Source organism: Lepidochelys olivacea, assembly GCF_965140295.1.
Source record: "Lepidochelys olivacea isolate rLepOli2 genome assembly, chromosome: 8".
NCBI lineage: Eukaryota > Metazoa > Chordata > Testudines > Cheloniidae > Lepidochelys > Lepidochelys olivacea.
The window spans coordinates 66083999-66097632 of record NC_140418.1 but is presented as its reverse complement, the minus strand read 5'-3'; the positions used below and the strand labels follow the sequence as shown (position 1 = coordinate 66097632).

General features: G+C 36.1%; 1 protein-coding gene across 5 annotated transcripts in view; it reads left to right on the top strand.

Moving 5' to 3' along the window:
* Positions 1–12565, top strand: part of DDX59 (DEAD-box helicase 59) — a 58863-nt gene extending 46298 nt beyond the window's left edge. For 3 of the 5 annotated variants that reach the window (XM_084637450.1, XM_084637448.1, XM_084637449.1), the window contains exons 3-9: positions 2091–2258; positions 5848–5937; positions 6614–6865; positions 7529–7681; positions 8401–8529; positions 10112–10319; positions 11893–12565. In XM_084637450.1, coding sequence (XP_084493576.1) covers positions 2091–2258; positions 5848–5937; positions 6614–6865; positions 7529–7681; positions 8401–8529; positions 10112–10319; positions 11893–12134 — 1242 coding nt within the window. In that variant the 3' untranslated portion in view covers positions 12135–12565. The remainder of the gene's footprint in view (positions 1–2090; positions 2259–5847; positions 5938–6613; positions 6866–7528; positions 7682–8400; positions 8530–10111; positions 10320–11892) is intronic. The other 2 variants (XM_084637451.1, XM_084637447.1) reach the window with 2 other exon arrangements.
* The last annotated feature ends 1069 nt before the right edge of the window (positions 12566–13634 follow it).

The window sequence follows — 13634 nt, the reverse complement described above, 5'->3', positions numbered from 1 at the left end:
TTGCCTGAAACTGAATGTAAAAAAAATCTACTTTAACCCTGTACAGAAGATAGTTTATAGGGGTATATTTGGACTTGTTGGCAGCCAGGGACTACCTTCTCTTAGACAGATTTGTAACTTTGGCAGTTCTGGTACAGGCAATGCAGTGTAGCCCTCTACAATAAGGAACAGTTCCTGGGGCACATGACAACTTGTACCTTTGACCAGTCATGCAGGGCTACACCTCCACTGCTTCTGGGGTTGGCTCAGAATGATCCATTCTCCAGTCAGACACATTGGACAGACAGGAGAGTAATTCCCTACACTGGTGGAAGGATCAACTCCGTGTCTTTTCAGGGATTCCTTTCTGTCGCTTTGCTCCATTAGTGACTTTAATAACAGGTGGATCTCTGTTGGGATTGGGAGCGCACCTCAATATCCTCACAACTCAGGGAAGATGAACAACTCCAGAAAACAGTCTCCACATCAATCTGTTGGTGCTTTGGGCTGTCAGGAACGGTTACCTTTATTTTCTGCCCCTCATCGGGGGTACATCAATCAGGGTCATGACGGACAATGTATCTTGCATGTTCTGTTTCAATGAGCAAGAAGGAACAGGATCGTCCTTCTGTGTGCCAAGGCCATGAAACTATGGAACTGGTGGATAGATCATCAGACCCAAATTTCAGCAGTCTGTTTCCCAGGTATTCAGAACAACACATCTGATGATGTTGGTACTGCTCTCAAGACTACGAATGGGAGCTAAATGCACAAGTTCTCCACAGCATGTTCAAAAAATGGGGACTGCTGGGGATCTCTTTGCCAGAAGGGTGCCCTCTTCTCTGCTCAAGAAGAGGTCTGGGCCATCAATCCTGGGGGACACCTCTTTTCTGTCTTGTAAGAAGGGTCTGTTCTGTGCCTTCCCACAACACTGCTGATACTAAGGGTGATGAGCAAAATCAGACAGGAGAGGGCCAAAGTTATCCATATAGTGCTGACATGGCTGAGACAAGCTTGGTACCCTTACCTGCTTCATCTGTGTCCAAACACAGCTCAAGCTCCTGTCCACTCCTCATCTCCTCTCATTGAGTGTGGGCCATGTGCTTCATCCTAACCTAGCAGTTCTTGCCTCAGGGTGTGGTTCAGAGTTAGAATCCTCCTGCTCTATAGAAATACAACAGGTACAAGAGGTATAACAGATGTTACTGAATAGTGGAAAGAGGTCAACTTGTACTACTTACCTGCAGAAATGGAAGAGTTTCTTCCATGGTGGTGGTGTCACTCCTTCCTGCCAGAATTTCTGCCATCCTGCATTACCTGTTGGATCTGAAAAAATTGGGGTTATCAGTTAGTTTGATTAAGGTCCAAATACCAGCCTTTCATCCTTCATTAAAAGTATTTTCCATTTTTGCTCCCTTGATATTGACTAGGTTTATTAAGGGTTTGGGGAATCTCTACCCTCAGATTAGAGACCCCACCCCAACCTGGAACCTCAGTTTGGTACTCAGTTACCTTATGAGACCTCTATCTGAACCTATGGCAACCAGCTCTCTGCTCCATTTATCTATGAAGACAGTCTTTTTTACTAGCCATCATGTCAGTTCAAAGGGTTGGGGAGATTGGAGTCTTGGCAGATTCTCACCTCCCCCCCCACCCCCGAGCTCTGGAACCCCCACACTTTGCAGGTCCTAGAGCCTGGGTTCCAGCCCAAACCCAGAAGTCTACACAGCAGTGAAACAACCCTGCAGCCCAAACCCCTCAAGCCTGACTTGGCTGGCACAGGCCAGCCGCAGGTTATTCTTTGCTGTGTAGGCATATCTTAAAGGCTCTTTACACTGCTCTGGCGCGTAAAGGAGCTTTGAAGTTGGTATACATTACATTGCAGTCACTGCCAGAGCAGTGTAAAGGGACCTAAATGTCAATTAGAATCCTTTATCTTTCAGCTGAATATTAGAGTTGGCTCCATGAATGATTTTAGTAGGCTGTTTACTAGCTAATTAATCAAAATGACTGCACTACATAACTATGTCTCTGTAGAAAGATTTATGTTAGGTTTTCACCAAAGAATGAAAATTCGATGGTGGATAGAAATATTTTTTTTTTCTTTTTAGACTAAAACTCCGTCTGCACTTATTGTGACACCAACGAGAGAGTTAGCCATTCAAATAGAGAGACAAGCTAAAGAGCTGATGATTGGTCTGCCAAACATGAGAACAGTTCTTCTTGTAGGAGGTTTACCACTGCCACCCCAACTTCATCGTCTAAAACAAACTGTTAAGGTAAGAACCATTGTGTGAAAGAGTTCCTTGAAGAAAGATGTTTTTATGGCATGTGTAGGAAATAAAAACTGATGACTTAACCTTTGACTTGAATTTGCATGTTTTACATCAGTGGTGCCCAACCTCGTTACACAGGAGGGTCTTATAAATCTAAGCCACAACCTTGTGTGGGTCAAACAGATTATACATATTTTAATCAGATTTATAGTCCCCTGTACTGATATATATTTTAAGTTCAGCTTGTTTTGTATGTATTTAGATGGGTTGTTTCTACGTATAGCATTGTCTATTTAAAAACAAAGAAATCAGTGCATAAAATGTGTATCAGAATTACAGAAAATGGGGAAAAAACAGTGAAGAACACAAAACACGAATTAATCTGCTGTTGAAGCAGGCTGTGGGCGTTATGAAATGCTCTGGTGGGCTGTAGGTTGGGCACCCTTGCTCTACACAATGAGTCTAGACCCTTAGCAGTAAAGATTAGCTCCTGAATTTTTATAGTAACTAGAGCTGTCAATTAATCACAGTTAACTCACGCAATTATCTCAAAAGAATTAACTGCGATTAAAAAAAAATCACAATCACAGTGTTAAACAATAGAATACCAATTGAAATTTATTAAATATTTTTGTATGTTTTTCTACATTTTCAAATATATTGATTTCTTTTACAACACGGAATACAAAGTGTACAGTGCTCATTTTATATTATTATTTTGATTACAAATTTTTGTACTATAAAAGTGATAAAATAGTATTTTTCAATTCAGCTCATACAAGTACTGTAGTCCAATCTTTATTATGAAAGTGTAATTTACAAATTTAGATTTTTTTGTTACATAACTGCACTCAAAAACAAAACAATGTAAAACGTTTAGCGCCTATAAGTCCACTAAGTCCTACTTCTTGTTCAGCCAGTTGCTAAGACGAACAGGTTTGTTTACATTTACAGAAGATACTGCTGACTTATTTACAATGTCACCTGAAAGTGAGAACAGGCACTTTTGTAGCTGGCATTCCAAGGCATTTACTTGCCAGATATGCTAAACATTCATATGTCCCTTCATGCTTCCGCCACCATTCCAGAGGACATGCGTCCATGGTGATGATGCTCATTAAAAAAATGCATTAATTAAATTTGTGACTGAACTCCTTGGGGGAGAATTGTATATCTCCTGTTCTGTTTTACCCACATTCTGCCATATATTTCATGTTATAGCAGTCTCGGATGGTGACCCAGCACATGTTCATTTTAAGAACACACTCACAGCAGAGTTGACAAAATGCAAAGAAGGTATCAATGTGAGATTTCTAAGGATAGATACAGCACTCGACCCAAGGTTTAAGAATCTGAAGTGTCTTCCAAAATCTGAGAGGGACGAGGTGTGGAGAATGCTTTCAGATGTCTTAAAAGAGCAACACTCCGATGCAGAAACTACAGAACCCAAACTACCAAAAAAAGAAAATCAGCCTTCTGCTGGTGGCATCTAACTCAGATGATGAAAATGAACATGCATCGGTCCGCACTGCTTTGGATTGTTGAAGGGTTAAAATTCATTGCTGATGTAATAACCCGGTATATGGATTTATGTACAGGCCCAAAGTCCAGAGTTTGGTCAAGAGGTCAGAGGCCTAGCAAATAGTGATTAGCTAAGAGAAAGCAGAATAACCAAAGATAACTTGCTTTTGCTAGATATGCCTGGTCAGCAGAACGCCAGATGTTGGGGGCAATAATTGTGTCTTATTTAAAGTTACAAATAGAATCTGTTAGTCTCTAAGGTGCCACAAGTACTCCTTTTCTTTTTGTAAATAGAACAAAGAAGCCCTGTTTCTGTTGTTAGTTTCTTCTGTAGGGAGATGTTCTTCCCACACATCCAACCTTGAGTTTATGAAAGGTTCAAGCATGTCAGTATAAGATATGGCCTCCTCCCTTTCCCAGGGATCAGTGCCTGTCTTAAAACACAAATGAACAACTTGAAAGACAATCTTTATTGCCTTATACTTTCACTGTTTCTTTGCTTTTACACCTAGATATGTATCTGTTGGACAATCAAAGGAGCTACTTCATTCCTATGGATCCCAAAGCAGAATTCAACATACATATTTTATACTAATAATATTTATTAAAGTACTAATTAAATGTTAAATGTTAATTTGTTAACTTGAGACCATGGGCGGAGACATTATGTAACCTTGACCATTGGCTACTGTGCTATCATGTCTTGCAGCTAAACTTATCTGGGGGTGTGGGACTGCGTACCCTGTCACTTTCCCCTGCCCATGAAAATCCATATATTCCATTGTAATCAATTGATTGACAGTGTCTCTGAGCCTAATAAGTGAGGTGACACTCCCGTCAGCACTGTACGTAATAAACTCCTGTTCTTGATCTCTACACAATGTGGATTTATGTCCTTCAGTCGTTATCAAGCAGAACCCATCATCAGCATGAATGCATGTCTTCTGGAATGGTGGTTGAAGCATGAAGGGACATATGAATCTTTAGCACATTTGGCATGTAAATATCTTGTGATTCCGGCTACAACAGTGCCATGCGAACACCTGTTCTGACTTTCAGGTGACATTGTAAACAAGATGTGGGCAGCGTTATCTCCTGCAAATTGTAACCAAACTTGTTTGCCTGAGTGATTGGCAGAAGTAGGACTGAGTGGACTTGTAGGTTCTATAGTTTTACATTGTTTTATTTTTTAATACGGTTATTTTTTGTACGTAATTCTACATTTGTAAGTTCAACTTTCATTATAAAGAGATTGTACTACAGTACTTGTATTAAGTGAATTGAAATATACTATTTCTTTTTTACAGTGCAAATATTTGTAATCAAAAATAAATATAAAGTGAGCACTGTACACTTTGTATTCTGTGTTGTAATTGAAATGAATATATTTGAAAATGTAGAAAACATCCAAATATATTTAAATAAAAGGTATTCTATTATTGTTTAACAGTGTGAGTAATTACGATTAATTTTTTTAATTGCTTGACAGCCCTAATAGTAATATACATTTCTTTACAGATATGAAACATTTATATGTATCCTTCTGAATTTTACATATAAAGAATAAGATTTCAAAATGATTTCTTGTCTTTATAAGTTTGCTGCTTTCAAAGGGTATAATTTGCCACTTAAGTGAGGAATTATAATTTACAACAGGAAACACTTTAGTTCCTTGACTTTAGGATTTAGATTTTTGTGGCACGGAACACACTGCAGGCATTCATAAATTCCAGGTATCATCTTCAGAGGGCTAATTATTCCATTTGTTTTCAGGTACACACAGCTTTGGAGAATCATGTACAGGAATGTCAAGTCTCTTTGCATTTGAACGTGAATAATTACATAAATACAGATAATTGGTACAAATGTGCTGTAACTGTAACGTACCCTTGATAGTCACCCACCTTTTTCTGTCCCTACTAAAAACAAAAACAGAAAGCTTGCATTTTTGTAGTCCAATGCTTGCAAGTGCTAATGTCAAACATATTATTTTTCAAGGACTGCATACAATTTTCATATAGCTTTAACTCATATTAGCTTGCTTTTCTAATGTTTTGCTTTCTTCTGATAGGTTATAATAGCAACACCTGGAAGACTATTAGATATTTTAAAACAAAGCTCTGTTCAGCTCCATGGTATTAAAATCGTAGTTGTGGATGAAGTAAGTTCATATAAAGTTAAATACTGTAATTAGAAACAAGTGTTATCAAAATACAGTGATAATGGCCACTGTTAGAGCTCTCATATTTCTGACTGTTAAATAAAAGGTGGCTGCCTAATATAGGTCCTGATCAAGCAAAGCACTTACGCAAGTCCTAAACTTTAAGTTTGTGTGTAGTCCCACTGACTTCCTTGGAATTTAGCATATGCTTTAAAGTTAAGCACGTCGTTGAATGCTTTGCTGGATTAGGTCCATAGTGTCTAATAAGTGGTTTAACTGGAGTCCCAGGCGAGGTGGTTGATTGTCAACTAAACACAATGTTTATTAAAATATAGTTTATACTTCTCAGGGTTAAAAAGTGAATTTAGTATTATGTAAAAGATGCTTGAGTGGCTGTAGTCATGTCAGTTTACATCACTGATAGGAGCGCAAGCTCCGCCACAGCGCCCCACGAGTGTCAACAGAAGAAGTGTGTCTATCCCTCTTCATAGCTTTTCTTCTGACTACTCAAATCAGAACTGATTTTAATGTGGTGACAATGTCGCTACACTAGTGTTGATTATGTCAATTAAAGAATAGTGCATGATTGTCAGAGCTTCCCTGTGTCTTTTTGTATACTATACTTAAAATTATTAGGAAAAACATCATACTGTCTTAAATTAATATTTTCATTTAGGCTGATACCATGTTAAAGATGGGCTTCCAGCAACAAGTGCTGGATATTTTGGAAAACACCTCCAGTGATCGTCAGACCATATTGGTTTCAGCCACAATACCAGTTGGCATTGAGCAGCTGGCAAATCAACTTCTGCAGAATCCTGTGAGAATAACCATTGGAGAAAAGAATCTGCCATGTTCCAATGTTCGCCAGATTATCTTGTGGGTAGAAGAACCATCTAAAAAGAAAAAACTATTTGAAATATTAAATGTTAGTATAGTGTTTTATTTAGCAAATTATTTCTATGCTTGTAGTGAATAAAGTTTAATTTAGTTTAATTTAGCTCTTGCCTATCTAGTGCAAATGTGTGTGAGGCAAACGAGCAGTAATGGACAGTACGTTATCTGCCCCACCACATTCAAGAATGTCTCCGTGGGGGTTCCCTGATAAAACAAAAAGACGTGAGGGCCTTAATCCTCACAATAATTCTAGGTTTATTTTATGAGCATTCTGAAGTAATCTTAGCTGCAGTTATGTAAGAGATTAATATGTGCATTTAAGTGAAACTCAGATCTATTTCACATTTTAAAAACTCACCATTTTTGTATTTAAAATACATCTTCAAAAAGATTATTTCTGAAGTTGTTTCAAGGCAAACTAGGGACCTGATTTTACAAACCCTTATGCATGTGTTTAATTTGACTCATAAGTAACATTACACATGTGTGCAAGTATTTTCAGGATTAGGGCTTAAATCTTGTCCTTTTTTTATTAGGCGTTGGAGGATTTTTAAAAAAAATAAATATGCTTGTTTCAAAAAAAGTATAAAATCTACTGAAGAGAAAATGAGCAATTGAAAATAAATAGCTGTGGTTGACCAGAAATAAACTATGCTGATACAGTAGGTTTTACACAACTATTTTAATTTTACAGGATAAGAAACTCTTCAAACCTCCAGTATTGGTATTTGTGGACTGCAAGCTTGGAGCAGATCTTCTGAGTGATGCTGTTCATAAAATCACAGGATTACAATGCATATCGATGCATTCTGATAAATCACAAACTGAAAGAACAAATATACTGCAGGTTTGTACTTCCTAAAATAGAGATCTCTACGTCACTATGAAACATTCCATCTTATTTTTAAAAAGATAATTTAGTTTTAATGAGTTAGTAAAGTAGGCATCTTGTCGTTGTCTGTCACTTACATAAAAGCTGACTAATGCAATTCCAGAGACCACTGGATTTAATGTTTGTTTTTAAACTTCAGGCATAATTTTTATTCTTCAGAATATTGTTCTTTGGGGTGAAGTAAATGCATAGTGAAAGTACTTACATCTGTCTTGTATTACTGAGTTTTCACAATGAATGCTAGAGTTTATGGAAAACTGAAATGAGAGCACAGATTGTATTTCTACTAATACTTCAAGAAAGTGGCTATTTTAAATACTCTAGATTACTCTATTATTATTATTATTTATTTTAAATGGGAATTGACTTGAACATTAGTTAGTCTGTGACTGGTTTTGTGCCTTGCTGAATTGGTGTTTTGTATCATTTTAAGCAGGACTCACTGAATCACAAAATTTTATTTCTGTGTGTGCTACATAAATCAAGAGTACAGTAGGGCACTATTTTTCTTCTTTTTTCAGCAGCAGAATAGTCTGTTGTGCAAATTATGACACTGCCCTTTATTTGAACCAACAGTATCTTGCCCTTTTACAGCAGATCTCAAAAGGGGAATTGCAAGGAAATAAAGCATACATAGAAAGTAATTATAATTTATTTTGTTTCCCACCCTTCAGGGATTATTTCAGGAAAAATATGAAGTCGTAGTAAGCACTGGAGTCCTTGGGCGAGGGCTTGACCTTGTCAATGTCAAACTGGTTGTAAATTTTGATATGCCCTCAAGCATGGACGAATACGTACATCAGGTAAAGAGATACGTGTATCTTAAACATACATGAGATACTTGCTAAAACATTGTTGGAAAAATAAAACAAGACCATACATGATTTGAATTGAAAGATGCACGCATAGGGATGGACGTACCTCCGGAAAAGTTCCCTTTAGGAGGGCAGGGAGAAGGGAATTCTGAAGAATCTCTCCTCCATCCTATGCAAGAAACACCAAACCTTCAGTCTGAATTAATGGAGGAACACTAAAAAATAATGCCTCTATTTGCCAGTGGTGTTTATATAGCTCTCCCTCTCCACCTCAGTGTGAAGGAGTATCTCAGTTCCTATACCTTTTTAAAGCATATGTGTATACTAAACATTATTAGTTCTTTCATTTTTTGTTGGAAAAAACTGAAATGTCAATGAAATAATGAATGGGAACTCTGCTTACCCATATAGCAATATTTGATGTTTTGCTTAGTTCCAACCTATTAGACCTCGCTACTTTTGTGAAACAACTAAGAGCTAGTAGAGCATTCAGAGTACTCACTTGCCCATGACAATACTATATATTAGGGCTGTGGATTAATTGCAGTTACCTCATGTGATTAACTCAAAAAAATTAATCACGATTAAAAAATTGTGATCAATCACACTGTTAAACAATAGCATACCAACTTATTCAATATTTTTGATTTTTCTACATTTTCAAATTTATCCATTTCAATTACAACACAGAATACAAAGTGTACAGTGCTCAATTTATATTATTTTTTTATTACAAATATTTGCACTGCAAAAATGATAAATCGTGTTTTTCAATTCACCTCATACAAGGACTGTAGAGCAATCTCTTTGTCATGAAAGTGCAACTTACAAATGTAGGTTTTTTTATTACATAACTGCACTCAAAAACAAAACAATGTAAAACTTTAGAGCCTACAAGACCATGCTACATTGCCATGCAAATGCCCGTCTCACTTTCAGGTGACATTGTAAACAAGAAGCGGGCAGCATTATCTTCTGCAAATGTAAACAAACTTGTTTGAACAATTGTCTGAACAAGAAGTAGGACCAATTGGACTTGTGGGCTCTAAAGTTTTACATAGTTTTATTTTTGAATGCAGGCTTTTTGTACATAATTCTACATTTTTAAGTTCAACTTTCATGGCAGAGATTGGACTACACTACTTGTATTAGGTGAGTTGAAAAATACTATTTGTTTTGTTTTTTATAGTGCAAATATTTGTAATCAAAAATAAAGTGAGCACTCTAAACTTTGTATTCTGTGTTGTTATTGAAATCAATGTATTTGAAAATGTAGAAAATGTCCAAAAATAGTTAAATAAATGATATTCTATTGTTTAACAGCGCAATTAATGATGCAATTAATCGTGATTAATTTTTTTCATCACGCATTCATCACAATTAATTTTTTAATCGCTTGACAGTCCTACTATATATCCAGTTTCATGTAAGAACACCCAATGTACAGTATTGCTGCAACAAAAATACATTTTTAAACTATCACACAATGGAGTTTAAGCAGTCTTCTTTTATTCTGAAGGGAGATAGATTACTAATGCCAATTTAAAATAAACTTTGTTTTCATTTGCAGGTTGGAAGAGCAGGAAGGCTGGGTCACAGTGGAACTGCAATTACTTTTATCAATAACAACAGCAAGAAGCTTTTTTGGGATGTTGTAAAGAGAGTAAAACCAACAGGCACGATTCTTCCTCCACAGTTGCTAAACTCCCCTTATCTTCATGACCAAAAGAGAAAAGAACAACAGAAAGTTACACAATCACAGAACAGTCTTGTAACAGGTGATAATCTTATGGACATTATTAGAAAACATGACAAAAGTAATTCTCAGAAGTGATTAATGGTATTATATTTATAAATGTGTAAATATAATGAAAGCACTGTATTTCAGTAATAATTAAACATGAATTTATATCATTGGTATAAGATCGTTCGAAGTTATTTTTTAAAACGTGTAACCTTTTTTCTGGAGAAATCCTGAGTCTGATTTTCATCTCCATCCCCAAATAGTGCCTGATCTAAAAGGACATTCCAAATTTAAAAAGTGCACTTCAGTCTAAAAGTACAGTAACATCTAAAAGCATTTTTTCAGTTTGTTTACTTTGTGTAGGTGACATCTTCTTATATAGTTATTTTCTTATATAGTTATTTTCACTGTTCTTTCCTTGTTGTTTCTGTGGGGTTTTTGCACCGCAGTGGAGGAGAGAGGAATATTTTTAAAACAGAAAAATTTGGTTGTAAAACTAATTGGCATGGACATGTTTACTATCTGCAAATATTTTTAACTCTTGTTAAATTAACAATGTTTAAGTTAAGAATGTCCCTTTAACCCTCAAATCAATAACTAATTATCCTCAATACTGGGCACCCCCACAATTTTCATTTATGGGTCACAATGAATTATTAAAAATGATTGGTTTCTTCTTGCCATCACATGTCTGAAACCAGTAAAAAAAAAATCCTGCTCCAGTACTCTACAACATAAAGAAGATTTTTTTCCCGGTTGTCATTTGGGCTAGCAAGGACTGTGGTTTCTTCAACTTCATATTAGAGAAGTGAGAAAAATTAGATCTAGTAATTAAAACATGAAATTGTGATCTCATTCTGTTAATGGGGGCATGATTGGGCTGTTAGGGTGGAATGTTATACTATAAAAAAAAAATAGGGCTGTCAATGTACTGACATGATTAACTCAAAAAAATGAATCGCAGTTTTAATTGCACTGTTAAACAATAGAATACCAACTGAAATTTATTTAATATTTTGGATGTTTTTCTACATTTTCACATCTATTGTATTCCGTGTTGTAATTGAAATCAAAGTGTATATTATTTTTTATTACAAATATTTGCACTGTAAAAATGATAAAAGAAATAGTAGTTTTCACTTCACCTCATACAAGTACTATAGTGCACTCTTTGTTGTGAAAGTGCAATTTAAACAAATGTAGATTTTTTTTGTTACATATCTGTACTCAAAAACAAAACAACGTAAAACTTCAGAGCCTACAAGTCCACTCAGTCCTACTTGTTCAGCCAATTGCTAAGACAAATAAGTTTGTTTACATTTACAGGAGATAATGCTGCCCTCTTCTTATTAACAATGTCACCAGAAAGTGAGAACAGGCATTTGCATGGCACTTTTGTAGCAAGCATTGCAATGTATTTATATGCCAGACATGGTAAACATTCATATGCCTCTTCATACTTCGAGCATTCCAGAGGACATGCTTCCATGCTGATGATACTAGTTAAAAAAAAATGTTAATTCAGTTTGTGACTGAACTCCCTGGGGGAGAATTGTATGTCCCCTGCTCTGTTTTACCCACATTCTGCCATATGTTTCATGTTATAGCAGTCTTGGATGAAGACCCAGCACATGTTGTTCATTTTAAGAACACTTCCGCTGCAGATCTGACAAAACGCAAAGAAGGTACCAATGTGAGATTTCTAAAGATAGCTACGGCACTGGACCCAAGGTTTAAGAATCTGAAGTGCCTTCCAAAATCTGAGAGGGACGGGGTGTGGAGCATGCTTTCAGAAGTCTTAAAAGAGCAACACTCAGATGCAGAAACTTCCGAACCTCAACCACCATAAAAGAAAACCTTCTGCTGGTGGCATCTGACTCAGAGGATGAAAATGAACATGCGTTGGTCCACGCTGCTTTGGATTGTTATTGAGCAGAACCAGTCATCAGCATGGACATATGTCCCCTGGAATGGTGGTTGAAGCATGAAGGGACATATGAATCTTTAGCGCATCTGGCACGTAAATATCTTGTGACGCCAGCTACAATAGTGCCCGGAGAATGCCTGTTCTCACTTTCAGGTGACATTGTAAACAAGAAGTGGGAGGCATTTTCTCCTGCAAATGTAAACCAACTTGTTTGTCTGAGTGATTGGCTGAACAAGAAGTAGGACTGAGTGGACTTGTAGGCTCTTAAGTTTTACACTGTTTTATTTTTGAATGCATTTTTTTGTACATAATTCTACATTTGTAAGTTTAATGTTCATGATAAAGAGATTGCATTACAGTACTTGTATTAGTTTAATTGAAAAATACTATATGTTTTGGTTTTTTACAGTGCAAATACTTGTAATCAAAAATAAATACAAAGTGTACACTGCTCACTTTATATTCTGTTTTGTAATTGAAATCAATATATTTGGAAATGTAGAAGACATCCAAAAATATTTAAATAAATGGTATTCTATTATTATTTAACAGTGCGATTAATCACAATCAGTTTTTTTTTAAATGCTTGACAGCCCTAAAAAAACCCCAACAGAATCAGATAGATCATGCAGGGAAGCAGTTTTCAAATGCTCTTGACCTCAACAGGATTGAATCTGGTTCTCTAGGCTCTGATCCTGCAATCTCTTAAAGAAATGCTTACATTTAAGCACAGTAGTCTCATTGGGCCAGATCCTTAATTTGTTTAAATTTTTGTAGTTGCATTAAAGCAATGGAGTTTGACAATTTACATCAGCTGGGGATGTGGCCCAATCTTCAAGAGCACTACATATGAACTTAAATTTAGCGTGTGCATAGCTGTTTGCCGGCGTGTGGTCCTATATGCTAAAACTATTGCAAGAGATTCTGTCAACAAAGCCTTTTAATTCCCTTCAATAAAAACCCATCAATTAATATTTTAAATTTATTTTGTGTATATTGCCCAAACCCTGCAGTGTCTTTTAAAAACCAAGTTCATTACAGAATAAAGTACCATCTTCCCATCATTAATGAAACTTCAGGAGAGAACAGTCCATTTTTATCCATCCTATTTTAAAAAAACACAACTCTTATCCTACTCAGGCATTTTTTCTGAGTGAGTCAGACTACAGAATGAATGCTGAATAAGTACAGGAAAATTGAAGTCTTATGTAAACTTGTATAGGCATGTGGATGGGTGTGGAATTATACAGTACATGAAAACAGAGGTTTATGGAAACATGCCTTTTTCCTCTGGAAAGACAACACATATTTGCTATGTAGGCAGATCTTTATTTAGTGTCTGCATTCGTACTAAAGTAACCCGCTGGTTGAAGATAGCTCAAAAGTAAGTTGTTTTGTGTTAGATATATATAATATATATAT